Raw genomic sequence first — 23,819 nt, forward strand, 5'->3', positions numbered from 1 at the left:
AAATTTATTTATTTATTTTTGGCTGCATTGGGTCTTTGTTGTTGGGTCTTCATTGCTGCGCGTGGACTTTCTCTAGATGCCGTGAGTGGGGGCTACTCTTCCTTGTGGTGCATGGGCTTCTCATTGCGGTGGCTTCTCTTGTTGCAAATCTCGGGCTCTTAGGCTCACAGGCTTCAGTAGTTGTGGCTCGCGGGCTCTAGACTGCAGGCTCAGTAGTTGTGGCGCACCGGCTTAGTTGCTTCACAGCACGTGGGATCTTCCCAGACCAGGGCTCGAACCTGTGTCCCCTGCAGTTGCAGGCGGATTCTCAACCATTGCGCCACCAGGGAAGTCCCTGGATTCTTTTTCTTGTTGATTTGTTCATTTGTTAAATCAATTCCTCTATCAATTCTTTATCAGTTATATGTTGCAACATGTGAGAGGGCTTGGAGACACCTGGAAAGCTTCAGAGAACGAATGACTGCCAGGGTCTCATAGGTGAAGTTCTCCAGGCGTGGAGAAAATTCCACACAGAGAACAGTTTATGCAAAGATTATACTTGCTTACGGGCCTCCAATCAAACATAACTAGAAAAAAAGTAAAAAAGGGAAAAGACCTGCTCTTCCTCCTCAGGCAAATTAGATTTGTTTCTGGATCAAACACTCCTGTTTTTGAAGGCTAGTTTTAATGTAGACTGAATGGATTTGGTGGATTTGTGTGTTTCTCCAGTCTGGCCTTTATCTCTGCACCTTGCCTTTGAAGGTTCATCTATGATAAAGCATGACATATTTCGGGGGCGGGGGGGTGGTGTAAATTGGAGGGTTTCATCCTCTAAGCAAAATAGTTTCCATTTCCAGACTTGCTTCCTTTAAAGGTTGGAAGTATCTTAAAGAAATATTTAAAACCCCAACTTAATGAGGTTTTTCATAATGAATCTGTCCTCTGAAGACAATTTATTTGTGTTTCCCTGGGAATCATTTAGGAGCAGCAGTTCAAAGCTTGAAATGGGTTTTCCTTTTATTTGTTATCTCTAGAGTTGACAGATCTCTCTAAGCTGTGATTTGGCAGCGCTAGGTTCTTAATTCCAGCTTTTTAAAAGCACAGTGAAGATAAACTGTAATTCTGAGGCGACATACATATGAAACCTTATTTGGCCCCTCATTACCTCATTCATTAGGGCGGGAAGGGCTCTGGCCAGAGATCACATGCTTTGGCTGAGGAAGAGGGTGACTCTTATTTTGTTTTCTGACTGACTGGGCCTCAGAGTGGGGTGGAGAAGGGCTGAAAATAGTCATTTCTTGGCTGCATGGGTCCATTTACAAATGAGAAAGAGAAACAAGATCTCTGGAGGTTGGCCTCACCAGTTACAGTGGATGTGATGTGAGCGGAGTTGATTAAAGCCCAAGGAAAATTGCAGAGGATTAGATTTATTCAAATTGTTTACATTTGTTAAAAGATAAAACTAAAATGTACTCTTCTGTTTGAAGTTTGAGTTTTCAACTTTTGTCCAAGTTAGCATCCCCAGATCCCAGTTCTCACCCAGTGTAATGCCCCTTTCCCCCTAGTATATTATGTATGTTAATTTGATCCACTGTCTTGTAAAAGTTAGACACCCGTTTGCTTTCTTTCACTCATTCAACAAGTATTAAACAAGTTATTAAACAAGTATTATGTGCCAGGCACTGTGCCAGTTATTATGGACAAAATAAGACAAATCAATAGTTTTTCTTCAACAAATCTTTAAGTGATGGTGTTGGAGGTCAGAATTGATGTGACTGTGGGGAAGGGAGGGTTAATGATTGCAGGGACTGTGAGGGGCCCTGAAGGCATGTTTTGCTTCAGGATCTGGGTGCTGCTCACACGGCTGCCTTCGCTTTGTGAAAAATTCAGTGAGCTTATCACATTTTATGCACTTGTTGGCAAGAATGCTATCCTTTGATACAATTTACATTAGAAAACCACAATCTACAAATATTTATTTTTTAAAAACCTTTATGAAATTGGAATCCCCAGCAGGAAAGTGAAGATGCTTTCAGGGTTGAAAAACATAGGAACTGAATTCTGGTGCCCGTTTTCTAATGTCCTTCCTATTTCTCCCAGGAATCCTGACACCACTTTGCCCCCAAACAGCGCTTTGGAAAGCATAACCTCAGAATACTCAGAGAATAAAGTTTCGTTTTTTTAATTAGATGTTATTATTTGTTTGTTTGTTTGTTTGGCTGCGCCGGCTCTTAGTTACGGCATGCGGGGTCTTTGTTGCTGCATGCAGGATCTTGTTGCAGAGTGCGGGATCTTTATTTGCGGCATGCCGGATCTAGTTCCCCGACCAGGGATCAAACCGAGGCTCCCTGTATTGGGAGCGCGGAGTCTTAACCACTGGACCAGCAGGGAAGTCCTGTAGTTTGTTTTGATATTTTTAAAAGATGGGGAAAAACATGTGAGAATGCAATAAAAAACGAATGTAGTTTCTTCCTTGACCCCTCAACATTCTCTGAATGTGAAACTCTGGTCTCACATTGTAGTTACCGTTAGTCAAAAGACATTAGCAACTTTTATCTGCTCATGGCTGATTATTTATGTTGTTTTAGTCTCTTCAACCAATAAGTGTTCAAAGATGTCAGCGGGTTTAGATTGTGAGCCGCCGTTGAGTAGGGTCTTCCCTGTTCTGCACTATTTAAAGGAGCTGTGGCTGGGCCGGAGCATTTAAGCAGAATGTAGCCACGGCACTGTGTTCTTCTTCCGTAGCTCTTGGGGATGAGTTTTAAAATGATTACGTCTGAGAAGACAGAGCCAAGGAAAGTTCATGCAAATAACCAGCTTCATGGGCTTCCCTGGTGGCGCAGTGGTTGAGAGTCCACCTGCCGATGCAGGGGACACGGGTTCGTGTCCTGGTCCGGGAAGATCCCACGTGCCGCGGAGCGGCTGGGCCCGTGAGCCATGGCCACTGAGCCTGCGCATCCGGAGCCTGTGCTCTGCAACGGGAGAGGCCACAACAGTGAGAGGCCTGCGTACCGCAAAAAAATAAAAATAAATAAAAAATAACCAGCTTCATCAACAACCAACTAAACAAACCAAGTCTCCAGTGCCCAATCAACTTTCTAAAATATAATACGTCACCAAAATGCATGAGGCAGGGACTTCCCTGGTGGCGCAGTGGTTAAGATTCCACCTGCCAATGCAGGGGACACGGGTTTGAGCCCTGGCCCAGGAAGATCCTACGTGCCGCGGAGCAACTAAGCCCATGAGCCACAACTACAGAGCCTGCGCTCTAGAGCCCGCGAGCCACAACTACTGAAGCCCGCGTGCCTTGAGCCTGTGCCCCGCAACAAAGAGAAGCCACCACAATGAGAAGTCCGCACACCGCCATGAAGAGTAGCCCCTGCTCGCCACAACTAGAGAAAGCCCAGGCACAGCAACGAAGACCAAACGCAGCCAATAAATAAATAAATAAATAAACTGCATGAGGCAATAACAGAACAGAAGCACTTGCCCTGAGTAAAATTATGACTTACAGCAGTCCAATTCATTCCTATTTTCTGATTTTGTCATTTGCATTGATATTTACTAATGTTTTATTCAGTTTTTATAAACACTATATTGGTGTTAAACAGAGTTGTGATTTTCAGTTCATTTTAGGTCCTTAGAGTGACCATATAATTTATTGTCCAAACCCAGGCACTTTGGAAGATGAAAGGAGACACTAAGGATAATTAACAGTGTCAACTGATCCACAACAGGAGTACCCTGGGACTGGCTTGGGCAAATCAGGGACATCTGGTCACCCTACCTCTCTTTAGATGAAGGGAAAAAAGAACTAGAGGTTTGTTTGTTTTTTCTACCAACCTATATTGTACTTTTTAACAGTGACACATCCTCACCCTTTCCTCATGTTCATTACCCCTCAATCCCAACTGGCCTCCCCACCTCACCTATCTCCTGGCTACTTTTTTTTTTAACTTAATTAAATTGTTTAAATTGAAATATAGTTGATTTACAATGCTTCAAGTGTACAGCAAAGTGATTTAGTTATACATATATATAAATAAAAAATATATATTCTTTTTCAGATTCTTCTCCATTATAGTTATTATCAAGATATTGATTATAAGATATATAGTTGATATAAGATATTATAGTTATTATAAGATATTGAATTATAAGATATTATAAGATATTGATATAAGAATTGAAGATATTATAAGAATTGAATTCCCTGTGCTCTACAGTAGGTCCTTGTTTATCTATTTTATGTATAGTAGTGTGTATCTGTTAATCCCAATTTCCCAGTTTATCCCTCTCCTCCCTTTCCCCTTTGGTAACAATAAGTTTGTTTTCTATCTCTGTGAGTCTGTTTCTGTTTTGTAAGTAAATTCATTTGTATCATTTTTTTTTTTTACATTCCACATATAAGTGATATATTTGTCTTTCTCTGTCTGACTGACTTCACTTAGTTTGATACTCTCTAGGTCCATTCATGTTGCTGCAACCGCCTGGCTACTTCTAAGGCCACACACTTTGGCTTAGCTAATCTACAAGCTGGCCCCTGTCTTTATTTACTAAACACATACAGTGTACAAGGTCACATTAATTGCTCCTTCCTCTCTTGCAAATCACATTCGGTTTTGATATTATAGCTGATTTAAAGCAAAGCAAAACAAAACAAAAAATGAAATACTCAACTCAAACCCACACTTCTCCACTGTCTTTCCTAATGAATACTGAACTTTTCTGATTGCCTCAGGCTCTGTTTCTTTATCATAACCTAGGTACACTGTTTTTACTATGCAATATTTTATTTACTGAATGTAACTTTGTACGTGTTAGGTCATTTCATACATGTGTGTTTTGCTTTCCAGCCAATTAAGATGGTAAAGAACTAAATCTTTTTTTCTCTGGCTCACATATTGCCTGGCAGCGTTCCATACGCAGAACTTCCTCAATATGCTTACTGATGAAACAAATCTTTTGATGGCCACAAAATTCCAAGAACTTTGCCTTTTCCTCCCAGATGTAATATTTTCTTACTGTTCCCAGACTTAAGTTGAAATACAGTCAATCTTTATTATTCACAGATTCTATATTTTGTGAAGTTGCCTCTTCACGGAATTTATTTTTAACTACAAAAGCAATACTTAGAGCACTTTCGTGGCCATCGGTGGACCTGAGCAGAGTGGCAAAAATGTTGACTTGCCCAACTGTGCACATTTCCAGCTGAGGTCTAGCAAGGCAGTGCTCTGCCTTCTTGTTTTAGGTCTCATACTGTAAAGAAGTGTCCTTTTCATGGAAAATTGAATTCTATGCTTTTTGCATTTTTGTGCTTTTTTTGGTGATTTCGTTGTTTAAAATGGCCCCCAAGCGCAGTGCTGAAGCGCTGTCTTGTGTTCCTTAGCGCAAGAAGGCTGTGATGTGCCTTATGGAGAAAATATGTGTTTGAGATAAGCTTAGTTCAGGCACAAGTTATAGTGGGGTTGGCTGTGAGTTCACTGTCAATGAATCAATAATAAATATCAAACAAGGTGTCTTTAAATAGAAACACACAGAAAAGAAGGTTATGTATTGATTGGTTGACAGAAACATTTTGACCAGAGGCTTCTTACTCCTGTATTTCCTCTGCAAGCAATTGTTCAGTATTCACGAATTCAGTGTTTGCAGCAACTTAATAGAACATACGACACCAAATAATGAGAGCTGACTATACTTAAATACTTGAAACATGGTTTAGAACTGCACAACCTGAGATACTAGAAAGAGTTCATTTGCTCATGAATACTATTCTAATGAGTATGGACCAAGATTGTCCTAAACTTTAACAATTTATTATACAATCATCAAACACATTCTGCCTATTTAAAATACTCTGTTGTTTCCAGAACAATTGACTCTCATTCCATAAATAAATTATGAACTATACAACATAGTTTGATGTGACTCATATATATGAAAGCATTATTGCAAGCTATTATAATTCTCTTGGAAACAAACAAAATTCTAAGAGCCTATTTTTGCCATATTTCTTATGAAGAAAAAAATGTGTTCAAAACCACACCATCAGTGTGACAGCACTGAATTCTCCAATGCAGTATATGGCCCACAGTTAGCTATAGGAAGCATTTTTAGATCTAAGCAACATCTGAAAAAAATTAAAGGAAATGGAATTAGTTACTAGTTTCATCTGTTTGAGGAAGAAGAAGAAACTTATTATCGAATTGCCTGATGATCTGAGTTTATTTTTGTAGAGTTATTAATCCTCCCAAAGATTTCATTGAATTGTCCTAAAATAAATTCCTTTGCAATGTAGAGGATGAAATCTCCTAAATAATCAGCTGAGCTGTACGTTTTCTCTTGGAGAGCAGTAGAAAGAAAACTGAGCTAGAAGTCAAGAACACAGTGTTCTGTTCCCGACGACCACACTTAGAGTCATTCTGATTGAGTTGTGCACGTGCCCTCTTGATATATATTTCTTATTTGGAAAGAAGAACTGCAGTAGATGGTCAGCTTCCCACATCAGTGGACACAACAAAAAGATGACAAAGCTCCTGGACCTGACTGCAAATTTTTTGCAGTACCAAAGTGGTAACAATAACAGTTGTGAAAATTTATCCTCCACTTACCCTGTGCCAGGCACTGTGCTAAACAGTGTACATGTGGTAACACAATGCACCCTCCCAACAGCTACATGAGACATCCCCTTTCCAGAAGAGGAAATGGAGGATTGGGAGGCTTTTGATTTGTCCCCGTCGTTCTGCTCAGGAGGTGAGGGTACCCAGTTTTGAACAGTATGCTAAGTCCATTGCATGAGCTCCTAAACATTTTTTTTCATGTGTGATTTCAGGCATAATTTCAACTTTTCGCAGTTTTGAAGGTCTCAGATGATAGTTTAGCATGTATTAAGGCACACACCCCTGACCAATAAAGGGAGGTATGCTCCTGGCATCTCTCATGAAAGATGATTAACATAATGGCCATCATCTTTCACAATGCTATTAAATCAATCAATTGATAAATAAGATCAGTCTTGGGTTCAGAAGATAAAGAGACTTTGAATCTTTAGCTCTGTATAGCTGATGGGATATTTGCAAATATACAGTTAGGAAAAAATGAAGAGAGCGACTGTTCTTTGTTCAGTTTGGGTCTATTTGAGCAAAGCCTTTGACAAGATGGGAAAGTAGCCCTTGTTTGTAAATTTTGAAGTCTGGGGACTCACTGACTTCTTTCCAAAGGTGCCTTGTCAAATGCTGTGCCTATGGCGAATGGAGCTACACAAAATTGTATCAACCAAATCTTGGCGTTCCAAAGCAGAGACCAAGCTACGTGGTGCAGCCAGTTCATTTTCCTTGGAGGCATTTCTGTCTCTCCTTCCCTACCCAACCGCACTTAAAAAAACAAAAACAAATAAACAAAGATCACTAACTTAAGAATGTGTAAGACATTTTCTGAGGGTGTATTATGTTAGAAATGCTTTGCAATCAAAATTTATGCAAGATATCTTATCTTCAAGGACTTCCGTTTTTCATCATTAGTAAACAGCACAAAGAAGTTAAGACACCTAAAATTACAGCTAGAAATCAGGGGAGACTTTTTTTGAGTTCTAGAAAACAAAAGATAAGGAATGAGTAGGTTGGGACACCCAGGCCAAGTCATATGACTCTTGACCACATCCTAGATGCAGATCAGTTCATCTTGATCAAATGTCTTGTGCCCAGATGACTGGTGGTGGGGTGGAGGCAATGAACCCGCCTGCTGCCTCTGTAATGGTCACCCACTCTCCTCCTCCAGGCAACTGAAGGGAGTCTGGGTGTGGTAGGGGTCCAGCAGGCTCACTGCTTCACGAGAAGTACCCCCCAAGTACAGAGCCTGATGAGCTCTTTTATCATGACCAATAGTGAAGGAATGGATTTTATGAAATAGTTCTACTTTGCATTTTTGCTTTAGTTAATGGGACTGAGTCCCCCTAAATCCGAATTCCCCTACTGAGTTTATGATTATCCTCTCTATCCGAAATCTTATTCCCTTTCTTGCGACTTCCCTGGTGGTGCAGTGGTTAGGAATCCACCTGCCAATGCAGGGGACACAGGTTCGAGCTCTGATCCGGGAGGATCCCACATGCCACGGAGCAACTAAGCCCATGCACCACAACTACTAAGCCTGCACTCTAGAGCCTGCGAACCACAACTACTGAGCCCGTGTGCCACAACTACTGAAGCCCGCGTGCCTAGAGCCCGTGCTCCGCAACAAGAGAAGCCACTGCAATGAGAAACCCGCGCACCGCAACGAAGAGTAGCCCCCGCTCACCGCAACTAGAGAAAGCCCGCGTGCAGCCAAAAATAAACAAACAAAACCTTATTCCCTTTCTTGTCCAGCCCCTCTGTTCCCCTCAGGACTGAGGCATATCAAGAAAAGTGGAGGGCTTCCTTGGTGGCGCAGTGGTTAAGAATCCGCCTGCCAATGCAGGGGACACAGGTTCGAGCCCTGGTCCGGGAAGATCCCACATGCCGCGGAGCAACTAAGCCCATGCGCCACAACTACTGAGCCTGCGCTCTAGAGCCCGCGAGCCAGAACTACTGATCCCATGTGCCACAACCACTGAAGCCTGCGTGCCTAGAGCCTGTGCTCCGCAACAAGAGAAGCCACCTCAATGAGAAGCCCATGCACCTCAACGGAGAGTAGCCCCCACTCGCCACAACTAGAGAAAGCCCGTGCCCAGCAACGAAGACCCAACACAGCCAAAAATAAATAAATAAAATAAATAAATTTATTTTTAAAAAAAAGAAAAAAAGGGGCTTCCCTGGTGGCACAGTGGTTGAGAGTCCGCCTGCCGATGCAGGGGACATGGGTTCGTGCCCCGGTCCGGGAAGATCCCACATGCCGCGGAGCGGCTGGGCCTGTGAGCCATGGCCGCTGAGCCTGTGCTCTGGAGCCTGTGCTCCACAACGGGAGAGGCCACAACAGTGAGAGGCCTGCGTACCGCAAAAAAAAAAAGAGAAAAAAAAAAAGAAGTGGAGATTGTAACCTAGCAGGACCCTGTGATTCCTCCCTGGGTACAAAAGCCCCTCTGTGTTCCCTGTTTCTTCTTTCTAGAGAAAAAGGCTTTAGTCTCTCAGGCCTTGCCTGCGTTCCAAAGAGCAGACTCAAGCAGTTACTAATTAGAGAAGTGAGGGAATGCAGAAACAAAGGAAAAGCAGTCAAGCAAGAAAAGTAATGGTAGCTTAAACAACAGTTGAGCAATAAAACAGAGTCCTAGTTCCTCCTCAAGGGATGTACACAACAATCTGACGCATATTTTTGAGTTGTTCTGCAGGAACTAAGACACCCCCCCCACCCAGGTGGAGGATGCTGACCATAAGCACGTGGAACCAGAGGACTGATGCTTAAGGGTCCTGCCACATCACTCTGTTACCTCCCCACCAGCCAATCAAAAGAAAGTCCACGAGCTGATCACACATCCTGCGACCCTCACCCCAGATGTTGCCTTTAAAACCCTTCCCTGAAAGCCAAAGGGGAGTTCGAGTCTTTTGAGCATGAGCTGCCTGTTTTCCTTGCTTGGTGCCCTGCAATAAATGCTGTACTTTCCTTCACCACAACCCGGTATCAGTAGGTTGGCTTTGCTGCTCATGGGGAGAGCAGACCCAAGTTCGGTTCTGTAAGTTGGTGACACAATCAAGAATATAAGTCACTATGGGGCATGTTTGTTTTAAAAGAGAAAGAAATTACTTTGGATTGTTACAGGAAACTGACAGCTTTCAAGTGCTTATTTGAGGAAGTTGGCGGCTTACAAAGAATTCACACGTGCAGCATTCTGCCCATCATTTCCACTCTGTTGCTTATGACTGGGACCAGATGATCTGCCCAGTTAGACTGTTTCTTGAGGTGCTTCCACCCTATCCCCAGGAAGCCTCTCCTGCTTTGCTTCTTCTGGAAGTCTCTCTGTTTCCTGAGTCTGAAGGGTCCCTTCCTCTGGCTAGAGAAGAAAAAAAGAAAAGGGTCTTTTGAGATCTTGGCCTCAAGTCTTCCATCTTCCCAGAGCAGCCCCACAGTGGGTACCCGTGGAGATGTGTCTAGAGAGATGCATGGGACAAATATTGTCTAACTTATCTGACTGCACATCAGAAACATCACATGGTTTGTTGCACAGGAAGGCCTGGGAGCTCTGTAAACACAGCCCCCCGTCCGTGTTCACTCACCCATGACTTACTATTTTTGCAAGGTGCCTCGCACGTACCAGATTCTCAGAATAACATTTATTTACTGATAAATGCCATTTATAGCTGATTAAATTTGGTGTCGTGGTCATCTCAATAAAAAGTTGGTCCCTAACTCTTGGACTGGAAGACAGCTTCCCGGTATAACTTTGAGTCAATGAAAAAACTAGATGTGATTTGATCAGTCTGACCCACTCTCAAGTTTGAGAATTACCAGTATTTAAGAGAAGTTGTGGTTTGTTAGCTGTCAGCTGTAGACATACACAACTTGTGTGTTTCCTCCATTTTTCCCCTTCTGTCCCTCTCCTTCATTTCTGTGCTCTGCTTCTTCCCTAAGACACTTCATGGACAAAAACGGTGTTAGGATGGGAAGGATAGGGAAGCCACGCAGAAAGATAGAGATAGGGTTATGCAAGACAGCTTTTTATCCCTTTCTGTTCCTTCCCCCTCAGGGTGGCTCTTTCGAAGGCTGGGATGACATCAGTCCATTATTTGCATGATCTTCCATTTAGAGAGTTCATGGACAGACTATGTCCTTACGTGGTATATTTTTCTGCTTCGCTCTTGTGAAGTTTCTACTTAGGGAATTTTCTTCTATTTGCAAATCAAAAGGCCCTACAACATCATCAAAGCATATCAAGTAAAATGGACCACTAGTTTCATCTAGTTACAGTAGGGAACATAGCAGAGTGTTATTATGGTCCACATCACAATTCACAGCCAACAGTGTCCCGTCAACTCACAGATATTGCAGTTAATCTATGCAGTCTACACATAACCCCACTCCGGTTCATTAGATGCAGTAAGTTAACTCAAATATCAATATATAGTTCTCTCCTCACCCCAAGAACACAACACTCCAGTGGGGATTTTATGTAACATTCTTCTGCAGAGTTGCTTCATCCCCAAAAGAAATTGGTAGAGATTAGTGTAACTCAAAAACAGGCAGAAATAAAATGAAATACTATACAGCCATTAAGTAGTATTTTTAAAGGAAAATTTAAGATCTATGGTAAATTATAATTATGGCTCATTATATAATCATATTAAATAACAGGATTGAAAACTGCCCCAAAAAAATAGGCAGAAAATATGCAAGCAAGTGAAACGACAAATGTCTAGCAGTGTCTGAACTGTCTAGAAGCAAAGGCGATTGTTGTGGGGTAAATGTCTTTAATATTGATAGAAAAAGAAAGTTCAGAATAGGACATCAGAAGCAGAGGCTGCGAGAGATGATCTGTATACTAGAGCCGGATGCTGTGCTTCAGAATCTGCTGGGAAGTTGTGGGGCTGTCGCTTCCAGTGTCCCCTGCTGCCCCGCACGTTGACTTAGAAACTATTTAATGGATGCGTAAGGGAAAGAAAGAGAAGGGGACCCGCGTTCATTTCCCCTAAACTCTCAAGTTCAAATGCGGAGGAATGGCCGCGTCTTGCCAGAGGAGGAAATCGGAATCCGATAAAGGACTGATAAAGATGTTCCTCCTTCGCCCTGGGAAGCCGGCACCCAGGCCCGACGTGTGGACCGCCAGACTCGCTGACGGCGGCCCTTCCCGAGGGGCCGGGCGCGCCTGCTGGAAGGTGGGAGGCGGAGTTGCCCCGCTCCTGGGATGAGACCAAAGGAATGAGTAATTGGAAATTCTATAACAGAGACCCTTCTCCCAAACCCTACAGCCCTTTCACGCCCCACAACCCCCTGCCGAGAAGCAAGAGGACTGGAGACAGACGTGGTGGAGCGAGAGTCACGTTCCGGAGAGGGAAGTGAAATAAAGAGGGCGGCACCCGGGGGGACCTGTGCGTCACTGAGGGGGAGAAGCGCGGGAGCACGGGGCGGAAAAGGAGAAGTGGGAGCGAGAAGCCGCAGGGGGCGGCCGCGGAGCGCGGGTGGGGGCGCCGCGCAGCGCCCGAGCCTCCTGCCTTCGGCCGCGCCCGGGCAGCCCGCAACCTCCCGGCGCTCGCCCGACCCGCGCTCCGGATCCGGCCGGCTGGTCGCGCCCGCCGCGCACAGAATGTGGCAGCGGACACGGCCCCGGCCCCGCGCGCCCTGGCTCTGGGCTCTGGCGCTGCTGGCCCTGGGCGGCGCAGGGCTGTGCCACGCCGACCCTCAGCCCAGGCACCCCGCGCGGCCCAGCGCCAGGAACAAGTAAGTGCGCGGCCTCTCCTTGTCCCAGGACGGCCCACAGCCGTGGGCCCCCGCCTGCCCTTCCCCGACCGGCCGCCGGCCCCGAAGCTGCCCTGCCGAGGCGAGGAGCCGCAGCCGGGGTTCCCCCTCGGGCTGCCGGGGCGGCGCCTCTTCCGCGGTGGCCGCGCGCTCCGTGGCCGGCGCGGGGCGTCCCGGGCAACCTCGCCCTCGCCTCCAGCAGTGCTGCCTCCGGGGCTGTGGGGCGCAGGGAGTGTCCCGCAGAGCAGGGCGATCAGGAAATTCCCCCCGGGAATTACTGGGGCCCCTGGGGCCGTGGGGGCTCTTCCCGTCTGTCTTTTGTGGGATAAAGGTGCACTCTCTCCAAAGGCGCACCCGCGCACCGTCCGAATATCTGCTGGTTGTGCTCCCGCCTCCGCGAGGACGACGAGCTCCCCGAGCCCCGCGCGGTCAGCTGCCGGGTCGGCTCGTCCCGTCTCCCCCAGCCTCATTGTTCTCCCGGTTTATACCGTGCCCTTCTCCCTCTCTCTCCACCCCAGGAACTGGTGCGCCTACATCGTGAACAAGAACGTGAGCTGCTCGGTGCTGGAAGGAAGTGAGAGTTTTATTCAGGCTCAGTACAACTGTGCCTGGAACCAGATGCCCTGTCCGTCCGCGCTCGTGTAAGTCCCGGGAGCCGAGGGGCGGGCGGGGCGCGCCGGGGCCGCGGGGGTGGGGTCAGGGCGCTGGGCTCCAGCCGCTCAGTAAATCTCTTCCAGCGGGTGAAAACTCAGCAGCTGAAAAGTTTCAGCGCTGAGCAGGGTACCAGGCTCGCTGGGGTATTTAAGGAGCGTGTTTTGCCTGGAGTCAGCGTTGGGGATGCACCGGCCTGGCCATCGCCGGGCATAGGAGGGGACGAACAAAGCCACCGACCTCCACTTCTCTCTCTCTTTTTCTTTCAATTTTATTACTAACGTAAAGCAGCTGGGCCTAATTAGATCCATATTGTGTGTTCTGGGGCACAGAGAAAATTCCAAAATGTATACTGCTGAAAACTTACATGTAGGATTAGCTGAGAGGTTTGCTCTAGAGGTTTGCTCTAGCCAGTGAACAGGCGAGTTTTGTCCAAATGTCCCCATAAAACTGACCTCTTCGGTTGTAGGTGTTGTAGATTTCTAAAGTCCCCAGGAACAACTTGCTTGACAGTGCGCGATTGTTGTTTTTTCAAGTTAGATTTGGGGGATTCAGCTAAGTGGTTGTCAGGAGAGAATGGTCCTTAAAGACCAAGGGAAGAATTAATCTTCCTTATAAAGGTTTCACTGTCTTAAAAAAAAAAAAAAAAAAGAGGAAGTGAAGCAACAGAGTACAGATTTTGTTACATACATCACGTTCATTCAGTTGTCATCTGGCAAGTCTTTGTGTTTTTGTGTAAGCCAGATATCAGAGGATGAGCTGATGTGAATCAGTGGCTGTTGGGGAACGCATGTGATGGTTGAAATTAATGGTTTTCCCCTAAGAATAAACTGATTGTCTCAGAGCACAGTTGTCTTTACAGCAAAGAATAGCCAGTAGGCGGATCTGTCTTTGGCAAAGCAGAGGGACAGACTGGAACTTGTGCTGCAGGAAACCTTATGTCAGAAGGCAGTAGATGAGCCTTCAGGCCTATGAGGTGGTAGTGGTCCCTGGATCATTGCACATGGGCTGGGGTGAGAACTGAAAGGAAAAACAAACAACCCCCCTTCCCAACAAAACAAGCAGAAACTTAGAATAGATTCCCCACTTGCTGTAGGCAGAGCATGAGGTCGAAATTGAATTGCTCTCTGTCACATTGAGTTGTGTAGCCTGTCAGAGGGCACAGTGCTGTCACACTGCCTGTGTCTCTGGTTCTAAGGGGCATTTAACACGGAATTTCCCAGGTGTTTCTGATGAGTCCAGGAGCCTAAGTAACGCCTCTCAATTCACAGGTGTTGTCAGGTTTTCATTATTTGATCCTTAGAACCTGAGACCTGTGGAAGTGAAGGTTCTTGGGAAACTCAGCCTGGAGTTACTGCGGGATCCTTTCCGGGTGTGGGACGTGCAGGCATGGAGGCTGGCAAGATGCTTGAATGAGGAGTGAAGTTTAGCTGCTGGTGACAGTCGAGTGTCTGGGAGAAGCAGGTAGGAGCCCGTGAGGACTTCACAGAGTCGGAGCAGAGCTGAATTGTTAGGGGCGGTGGAGAGAACGGAGGAAGAGAAGCCAAGAGAGGAGAGAGAGCAAAGCCAAGACTTCAGAGGAGGGAGATCCATCTTAGAGACCCCGGGAGGAGAAGCCCGGAAGGCCGAGGGGACCAGAAAGGCCAGGGCTTTTAGGCAGCAGGAAGATTTGCTTATGCAGAAGGAGGCAACTTCAGGTCAGCGGGGGGTATAGGCCTTGTAACTTGGGTGAGATTCAGGGCATGGGTCGTGAGGAAACCCCTTTACCAGGAATCAAATGTGTTGCAAAGGTTTTGGTGGAAAAAGGAAGTTGAGCAGGTGAAGAATTAGAAAACTCGGCATGTTTTAGGACAAAAGTGAAAAAGCCAAAGGGAGAGACTGAATATGCTCTGAGACTGAGGGGAAATCGTCAGGGAAACGAGGGGTTCGATGGGGAAGTCCTGCAACAAGAGGAGAACTTCTGAGCCCGGCGAGGCGTTGGGCGCTCAGCCGCCATGGGCTGTGGGGACCTAGCACGGGTATGCTTCCAGAAGGTTTAGACGATGCTCCGTTTGCATATATGGAGAGACTTAGATTCCAGACTGTGAATTTGGGTGTCGTCATGTGAAACTGGGAGCAGAGAGGGTTTCTGTGTGATTTGTGGACATTTTGAGTAATCACTTTCCTGAAGCCGTAAAGAACCTTCTGTGTGTCAGGCACTGTGTTAAGGCTGTTCATTCCATATGTTAGTTTAATTCTTGCAACATCCCTTCAAGATGAATACCACTGTCCCCATTTTACCAATGAATAAACAAGGCAAGAAGTTCCCTGACTTTCCTGTGGTCGCCTGACAGGTAAGTGGCTGAGCTGCCTCCAGACCTGGCCTTTGTGGACCGGCCTCTGTCCCTGTAACAATAGAGAGAGACAGACAGACACAGAGAGAGAGAGAGTGTGTATATGTGTGTGTTTGAGTGTGTGCCTTCTGTCACTAGCATACTACTCAACTACTAGGAACATTTCCACCTTCTTTCACGGAAGGCAATTCCCATATAAAAGTGAGTGAGCATCGTTGGTCTGTGTGCAAGCATGTGCATGTGTGTTCACGCCCATGTGCTTTACTCTCTTTCCCGGGGGTCATTTGTGAGGATACAGTGGACCACATCATTTTTCACACTGTCCACCGTGCTGTGCAGTTTCTTATGTTATGAAAACACTGGCCGATTTGCTTTCTTTGTTTGGGTTGTTAGGCTGGTTGTTTAAAGGATACTACTAGGGAGGCTGGAGTGGTGGAGCTTGAGACATTGGGGAAGCCACACCTGTGCCCCCCGGCTGAGCCACCACCTTGAAACTTGTCACCGGGGGATGGAGGTAACAGTATGCTTCCGGAAAAACCATTCAAAGCTCGTGTCCTGGGCTTCCCTGGTGGCGCAGTGGTTGAGAGTCCGCCTGCTGATGCAGGGGACACGGGTTCGTGCCCCGGTCCGGGAAGATCCCACATGCCGCGGAGCGGCTGGGCCCGTGAGCCGTGGCCGCTGAGCCTGCGCGTCCGGAGCCTGTGCTCCGCAACGGGAGAGGCCACAGAGGTGAGAGGCCTGCGTACCGCAAAAAAAAAAAAAAAAAAGCTCATGTCCTGATGCTTGTGAGGTAGTGTGCAGAGAATTCTTATGAAGACTTTTCTGTCACTAGGAATTTAAAATGAGGGCTCTATCTGTCGGTCTGTGTCTCTTGCGCACTAGGTGTGAGGAGCGGTCTGGATCCCCAAAGCACAGGATTGTGTCAGCAGACACCGCTTTGTCTTCCCTCAGCTGATTCCTAAGGGTGGCTGATCAGACCTGAAGAGGAGATAAGGGGAATTATCTGTTGATAATTATCCGCTGAGGAGGAAGGGCAGCTGCTGTAGACTCTGAAGTAGCGTAAAGTTGGGTCGTGATTTACCATTTACTCCTAATTCTTAAGATGGATCTAAGGATTTTTTCTCCCTCTGAGATCATTGTTTCACTTTACACTTCCATGTTAAGGAAGGCATAAATCTTTTAAAATTTCATTGCATTGAAGAGTTTTTCTGATTCATTGTAAAAAAAAAAAAAAAAAACCTCTGGCAGTTCCGCCCGTTTGGTAGACTGTCACTGTCACACTGCCCCCCACACACCCACCACATAGCACTTGGGATGGTCCCTGGGGATCCACATCCAAGTCTGGGGTCTCCGCAGCGGCACCTGAGCATGGAGAGGGTCAGTCTTGGTCATGGGCTGGTTTTAGGGACACCTTTTGGGAGACATGGGGATGTGGGCAACTTAGAATTCTTCCTGTGAGGTGGGAATTGGGCAGGTTGATGTTCTGGGGAGGATTGATACAGTGTCCAGGGCTGACTTGGTGAGCATCTCTCCCCAGAGCACGTCCTTGTAACGTGATGAGCCCCTTTATGTTCATTATCTTCCATCTTTACAGCAACCCCAGGGCATTATCCCAATTTTACAGGAGGGCATATAGTCAGGAAGTAGCAGAGCCTGGACCCAAATCCAGGTCTGTCATTTCTAAGCCTTAGGCTCTTCCCACCCCACACCCCCGCACCCCTTGCTGTCTAAACCCACACCCTCTGAGGAGCGGCCCGAGGGGGTGTGTGTGTGTGTGCGCGACCATGTGTGACGCTGTGGCACTGACAGCCCTGGTGTGATGGGAGGGGGAGGGGAGGGCCTGAGCTCCCTTAGAGCCCCCTTCCATGTGGGCTGGCCATGCTTGGGTGCACGGCTGGTGGCAAACAGCACTGTCTTTCTTCTCCTTCCTGGACCCTCCCACTCAGCTTGGTCCAGCTGACTGCTGTTAGTATTTGAGGCGTTCGGGGGCATCCAGTGTGCAGAGCAGCTGCCTCGCTGGTAAGAACACGGAGGACCCCAGATGTAAGGCAGGGTTATTCCCCTGTATTCACTTCCCTCTGATACTGCAAACTCACTGGGGTTTATCAGCGTCCACCCAGCCCGGCCCCCATCCGCATTCTTGGGTGTGTAGAGTCTTGGTGAAATTTTTCCTAATAGCTCTTAAAAAAAAAAAAAATCTCATAATCATCAGTCAGGCAGGGGAGCTGGGTGAGGCCCACTCGAGGAGCCTTTGCTGCTGTGATAACACAGAGGGAGAATTTGTGAATTTGCAGCAGGTGTGAGTTCCGAGTGCCGAGTTTCCAAAACTACTCTAATCCTTCGATTCTAGGGGGAGCAGATGGTCATTCATTTGGAAGAAACGTTTTCTATGAGGGAGCAATCTCAACCAGGAAAAGCTTAAAAAGAGAAAAACACTTGAGATCGGTGGGGGGGGGGGGGCGGAAATGAGGGCTTACATCTTCTAGAGCCAATTCTACGTGTGTTATGTCTCTAGACAGAGAATTCCTTTCGATTCCAAATGTGCCTTTTGTGTGTATAGCTTTGAGGGAGTGTCTCTTCCTTCTGTTTTTTAGCCAATGTCTTGCGATTCGTTGGCTGTGACGAGCGCTTGCTCCTTGGTACCGAGGGACCCCAAATCAAGCCCTGGGGAAGGAGTACCTGCACAGAGGCGCCTAGAGCTGCTTAGGGCCCTGCTGCCTCCCCCTCTTCGGGTCCCTGTCCTTACCAGCCTTTTCTGCCTCCCTGGGCTTCTCAGGCCTTCCTTTCAAGTGGCTTTGCTCTTTAGCCTTTTTTCCTCTTTTCCTCCTCCTGGGGTCCCAGTAGATAAGATGCTGTGTTTGTAGAGCCCTTTGGTGTTTCCAGAACATTTTCACGTTCATTATTTTATTTTATTCTCATCACAAGCTCAGCCAGGAGATTAGGTAGGGCAGAGATTGAGGTCTTGGAAAAAGAACTTTATGCTTATGGACTATACTTTCTAGCTTTCTTATCTTGGAGAAGAATGAATAGGATTCACATAGCGGTTATGGCCTTAAGGAAAAGAGTTTGTTTTTGTGAAACCTCATGTTATTCCCATTAACCGGTCTTCCTCCAACGATCCGTGATTCCACCACTTTGGCACTTGGTCATTGAATTAAAGTTCTGAGACAGCGAGAAAAGGGGAGATGGCGGGGGAAGGTCAGGGGGCAGGTGTCCCCTGAGGGAGTCCCTCGAGGCTGGCTGGTGTGGCCAATGTGTTCTGGAAGAGGAGATAGAAAATGCGGCTTCTGGCCCGACCTCTACCACCGCTGAGCTGTGTGACTTCAGGCTAGTCACTCAGCTTCTCTGAGGCGCGTTTTCCTCATCTCTACATTATGGGGGAGGTGACCGAGCTGTCACCAGCCATGTCTAACGAACACCCCGTGTTCTCACTGTTTGGATTTGTTGCTTCTCGGGTGGTCTCCTCTTTGAAGACTTTGACTTTCCCGCCAAGTTAGAGAACGGCTGAGGTGCTTAAGAATGAAATAAATACATTCAGTGACCTAAGATAATAATTAAGAAAATGAAATGATTGAAATCGACTTTTCAATGTGAAGTTAAACCCAGAGGTTGTTTTGGAAGCAGAGCCACTCGTAGAGTGTCTTTGGGGAAAGCACGCAAGCGGTTACAGTCGATTTAAATAAGTGCTCTGGTTGCCATGGGAACCTTGGTTCCTGGTTCTGCAGGTGTTTGGGTGTCCATGGCGGGGCGTAGAGCCAGGTCAGCTGGGTGTTCAGGGATGCCTTCGCTGAGGCCCAGGCCATCTTGCATCCAGCCAAGAGCACGCTGTTTTAACTCTTTGCTCTTGGAAAAACTCCTCTTCCTTGTGCTGGGAACATTAAGATGTTATTCATGTTTACTGAGTGTGAATAATGAGGCAGGTACAGTGTATGACAGTTACCCAGTGTTTTACATACTTTTTTTAAAACCGAAAACTGACAGACTGCCAGTGTTCAGATTACTTCCAGACTGTCACCCAAATGTTCTGATTTATCGTTGGTTACATGACTGTTTCACTACTCAGAATTAACTGCTTCTGTGCTTGACGAAGCACTTTTCTGGACTTAAAAATAACAATGACCCACTTGATAAAACGACGTGAGCGTGGCTTTGCCTGACGAACGATTTTCCTGCGAGGATCAAGAGAAGAACAGAGTAGTTTTCAGTATGACAGCAGTTCCCACTGGAAAAAATAATGAAATGATGAAAACGAAGCTCACCAATAAGTTTTCTTCTTTCCTTCCTGTTTTAAAGTGGTGATGGGTGCTGAAAAAAAGTAGGGAGGTTTCAAACGAACCAAATTCCTGGTTCGAAAATGCTGTGGAAGCAAACTTTTCTGGGTGTGTCAGGACCCAGCTGCTTCTTTTTTTTTTTTTTCCACCTAAAAAAATATTAGAAGATTAAGGAATACGCCTAAAAATTATTCTTTGCAGCATCAGCCTTTCAGGACAGTGTATTTTGCTGAGCATTTGGTTCAAAGAAATTTGAGACAGGTAGTTTAGATGAGGTCTTCTCAAGCTGACCTTCCGACGAAAGGGAATTTGCCGTGAGACTTCTCAGCTTTTCCCGTCGTGCTCCCAACTTTCTCCACATTTGTGATGGTTAGGGTCACTCGAATGTGTGGGCTTTACTAGATCATCTTTTCTGAGATTTGCTCATGGCCCGTTACGAGGTACTAGAGATTTCCCTCTTGCTGAAAGCTGCTTCCCTGCGTCTGCCCAGCCCGGATGCTGTTAAAGGATCGTGAGAGAAGTACCTAGATTTTTTTTTTTTTTTTTTTCTAAACCATGGTGGTGAAAATGCCACTTGTGTTCTGCTAACTGAAGCTTTTCCGTGTATCTTGAAAGCGGAGCCTGAAAGCTGTGGTGGTGATTGCAACAGAGCTCGGGGCGGGGACGAGTTTCACAATCCAGCCCTTCACTAGAGATCTTTTCACCAATAAAGTGATTCTCTGGCTCTTGTTGGTTTCAACCCCAAGAGCTCTCACATGCTGGGGGGTGACGGCCTTGCGCAGGGAGGCATCGCGAGCCTTTCTGGATATTTTGAACGTTACAGAATCTCTAGGCCGGCCGTGGCCCTGATGGTGCTCAGGCCTGGTTTATACATCAGGTGGCCCACCTTGGAGATGCCCCAGCTGCTGTCTGCTCGGGCAGCAGCTTTCCAGGACCACAGTGCAGTGTCAGGGCCCTGGCTCCGTCATGATAAACGATGTGCCTGTTCTCATCCCAACATGTTGCGTCATCTTCTGGCCACTCTCAAGGTATCTGGGAGTCGTTCTGTTGCATCACTGCAGAAAACAACTAGCAAGATGTAACCCAGATTCCCTGCTCACTGACGGTGCAGGAGGGAGGGAAGGCAGAAATACCATTCATGGCTTGTTTCCTGAACCAATTTGCACGGCGCCCTCTAAGCCCTCCTTAGCAGAATCGACAGTGGGAAATAACCTTCCTGGTGAGGAGCCACTCTTTGTCATATGTCTAAAATGTTCATCTACATCTCTGACGTTTTGTGTTATTTTACACAAAATGGCAATTTGAAGGTGGCTATAAAAAGGAAAATTCTGTTTTATTTTCCTTAATCACTGGTCCATACCTTCAAAAGTACAACAATAAATATTAGGCCTGAGTTCCCAGTAGATGAAACAATTGGTTGTGTGTCTGAACAGTAATCTGATACATTAAAAAAAACAAAAACAACAAAACTGTAGTTAAATCCTCATTTTGAAACTCTGAAAAAGACTTAATAATGCTGGTTTGGGTTTTCTCTTCACTGAGATATATAATCAGATAGTCAAGACTATCTAGCACTTTGCTTTTGCAATTCTGATGAGATTTTTTTCTTTTTTAATTTATTTTATTTTTGGCTGCGTTGGTCTTTGTTGCTGTGCGCACAGGCTTTTCTCTGGTTGCAGCGAGCGGGGGCTACTCTTCGTTGCGCCGTGCAGGCTTCACATTGCGGTGGCTTCTCTTGTTGGGAGCACAAGCTCTAGGCACGCGGGCTTCAGTAGTTGTGGCACATGGGCTCAGTAGTTGTGGCTCGCGGGCTCTAGAGCACAGGCTCAGTAGCTGTGGCGCGTGGGCTTACTTGCTCCGCAGCATGTGGGATCTTCCCTGACCAGGGCTCGAACCTGTGTCTCCTGCATTGGCAGGTGGATTCTTAACCACTGTGCCACCAGGGAAGTCCCTGATGAGATTTTAAAGTACCTGAATGCATAAAAATATATATATAAGGTGTATGTTATATATAAAATATATGTTTATATATAAAATACGTATATTATATACAAAATGTACATATATATATATAAAAGCTTTATGGAGGTATAATTTACATGAACTGTACATATTTAAAGTTGTATAATTTAACATGTGTCTGTACCTGTGAAACCAACATCACACCAGGATATGGAGAATCTCCATCACCCCCAAGAATGTCCTCACACCCCTTTGTAATCCTTTCCTCCAGCTGCCCACACACATTCCCTCCTCAGGTAACTGATGGTCTGTTTTCCATCACTGCAGATGAGTTTGCCTTTTCTAGAGATTTATGTCGAGTCATACACTCTGTGGTATCACGTTAGGTTTTTTCATTCAGCATGGTTATATTAAGGTACATCCATGTTGTACTATGGAACGATAGCTGATTACTTTTTATTGTTCAGTAGGATTCCTTTGTATGTGTCCACCACCATTTGTATACAGTTGTTTTATAGCTGAGGACTCCTGGTGAAATACAGTGTGGAAACTCATTTATACTGATAGTAAGGTTACTGCTCTGATTTTTCTGAAGACCCATTGAGATGGTAAATACGTAACAGATGTAGAACGCTGGATAAAACATAATGGAGTAAGAAAAACACATTGCACATTTTCGCCCCGGGAAATGTTGAATTGAGGCTGCGTAATTAGCATACACCATTTCGAACTGGCACACAGCTCAGTAGGGTTAAAGTAGGCTTATTATTTGAAGAGTCTTTGTTCCTTGGTTTCATTAAACAAATATTTTTGGGCACGGCCCCTGTCTGGCCCAGGACTAGGCCCCATGGGGACACAGCAAGGAACCCGACCTCTCTCTTGCCCTCCAGAAGTTCATGTCCAGTAGGTGAAATGAGACATAAACAGAAATAATTACAAAGTAAAAGGTAGGCAAGAGAATTGCAATGAGAGAAGCACAAACAGCTGAGGATGTTCAGAGGTGGAGGAAACTATTTCCAGCCAGGAGGAATCTGAGAACTTGTTTGTAGGTGGTGACATCCTAGCAGGGCTTTGAAGGCAGGTTCCAGTTGAAAATATATGCATATGGGAGAGAATACCAGCAGAGGCCAAGAGAGGATGTTAGCCAGGGCCTGGAGGAGGGGGTGAAGGGAGGAGTAAGTCTCGGTGTCCGCAGGACTGGTCCCTCTGACGGGCTGTGCAGGGGCCTCTGTTCCCGGCCTCTCCCCTTGGCTTGTAGATGGTCACCGTCTCCCTGTATGTCTCTGTTCACATTCCCCTTATTTATGAGGGCTAGGGCCCACCCAGATGCTCTCATGGTAACTTGCTTACCCCTCTAAGACCCTACCTCCAAATAAGGCCACATTCCCAGGTACTGGGATTCGGACTCCAACATTCTGGGGGCGACAGAGAATTCAAGCCATAACCCAGGGTTGGGAGTTCGGGCTTTATCGTTTAGGTGAAGGGGAGTCATGGCAGGTTTTAGATCAGGGACGCCAGCAGAGCTTCCGAATGTTAATCTGGCAATTTGAGAGGGGAGAGGATGGATGGGTCTGGGGGACGGCAGGAGGGGCCCTGTCGGGAGCCTGGCCGGGGTCCCCGGTGGGCGGTGCTGAGTCAGATGTAGCGGAAGAAGTGGGTCTGCCCGTGGAGGGCTGAGCAGTGACCGAGTTGGAACGGCCAGGTGACCACTTCGCTGTGCTTCACGCGCAGTAGCACTGCTGGGATTTAGGGTCTCTGAGCATCTGTGAGTCCGTTGTCAACAGTGTGGGTAAAAAGGACCATACCTTGTGAAAGAAGGTGAATTCGTTCATGGACTGTTGTTTGGAGGTTATGGCAGTATTGCCTTTATCCACAGAACGATCAGGACCTCATTATTCACCACCTTTGTTGATCAGGAATCAACTCTAATCCTGCATGTGGGCAATTGGGTCTATTCTTATAGAAGCAGCCCATAGTTTTGCCTTATGGTAAAAATAATTATATATGTCCTGTCTGATGTAACTGGTCTTTGGCTAGTTGGCACTAGAACAGTGACTGTTATGGATAATAGGAGTACATGGGCTGCAGCTAAGTATGATTCTTCCATAGTAGATCCTGGTGGCCCAAGGAAAGCCCTAGTGTGGTCCTGGTGGGCACCCATAGGTTGTTTACTGAATGAATGGATGAAAGAGAAAGCATGTGAATTTTTTTTATTAAGACTATATTTTTTTGGAGTAGTTTAAGGTTTACAGCAAACCAAGGGGAA

General features: G+C 46.3%; 1 protein-coding gene and 1 long non-coding RNA gene across 2 annotated transcripts in view; one reads left to right on the forward strand and one right to left on the reverse strand.

The window, feature by feature from the left end:
• Window positions 1-1,059: 1,059 nt before the first annotated feature.
• LOC117203704 (uncharacterized) lies at window positions 1,060-13,724 on the reverse strand. The gene is made up of 3 exons (XR_004486570.2): window positions 13,355-13,724; window positions 9,753-9,937; window positions 1,060-2,951 (listed from the first exon to the last, which is right to left on the reverse strand). It is a non-coding gene; the product is annotated as an uncharacterized LOC117203704 (long non-coding RNA).
• EMILIN2 (elastin microfibril interfacer 2) overlaps window positions 12,028-23,819 on the forward strand; it is a 51,084-nt gene continuing 39,292 nt past the window's right edge. Inside the window, exons 1-2 of the mRNA XM_012535302.3 lie at window positions 12,028-12,318; window positions 12,855-12,977. Of these exons, the coding sequence (XP_012390756.1) occupies window positions 12,185-12,318; window positions 12,855-12,977 (257 nt within the window). The 5' untranslated portion in view covers window positions 12,028-12,184. The remainder of the gene's footprint in view (window positions 12,319-12,854; window positions 12,978-23,819) is intronic.

This window comes from Orcinus orca, chromosome 15 (genome assembly GCF_937001465.1).
Source record: "Orcinus orca chromosome 15, mOrcOrc1.1, whole genome shotgun sequence".
NCBI lineage: Eukaryota > Metazoa > Chordata > Mammalia > Artiodactyla > Delphinidae > Orcinus > Orcinus orca.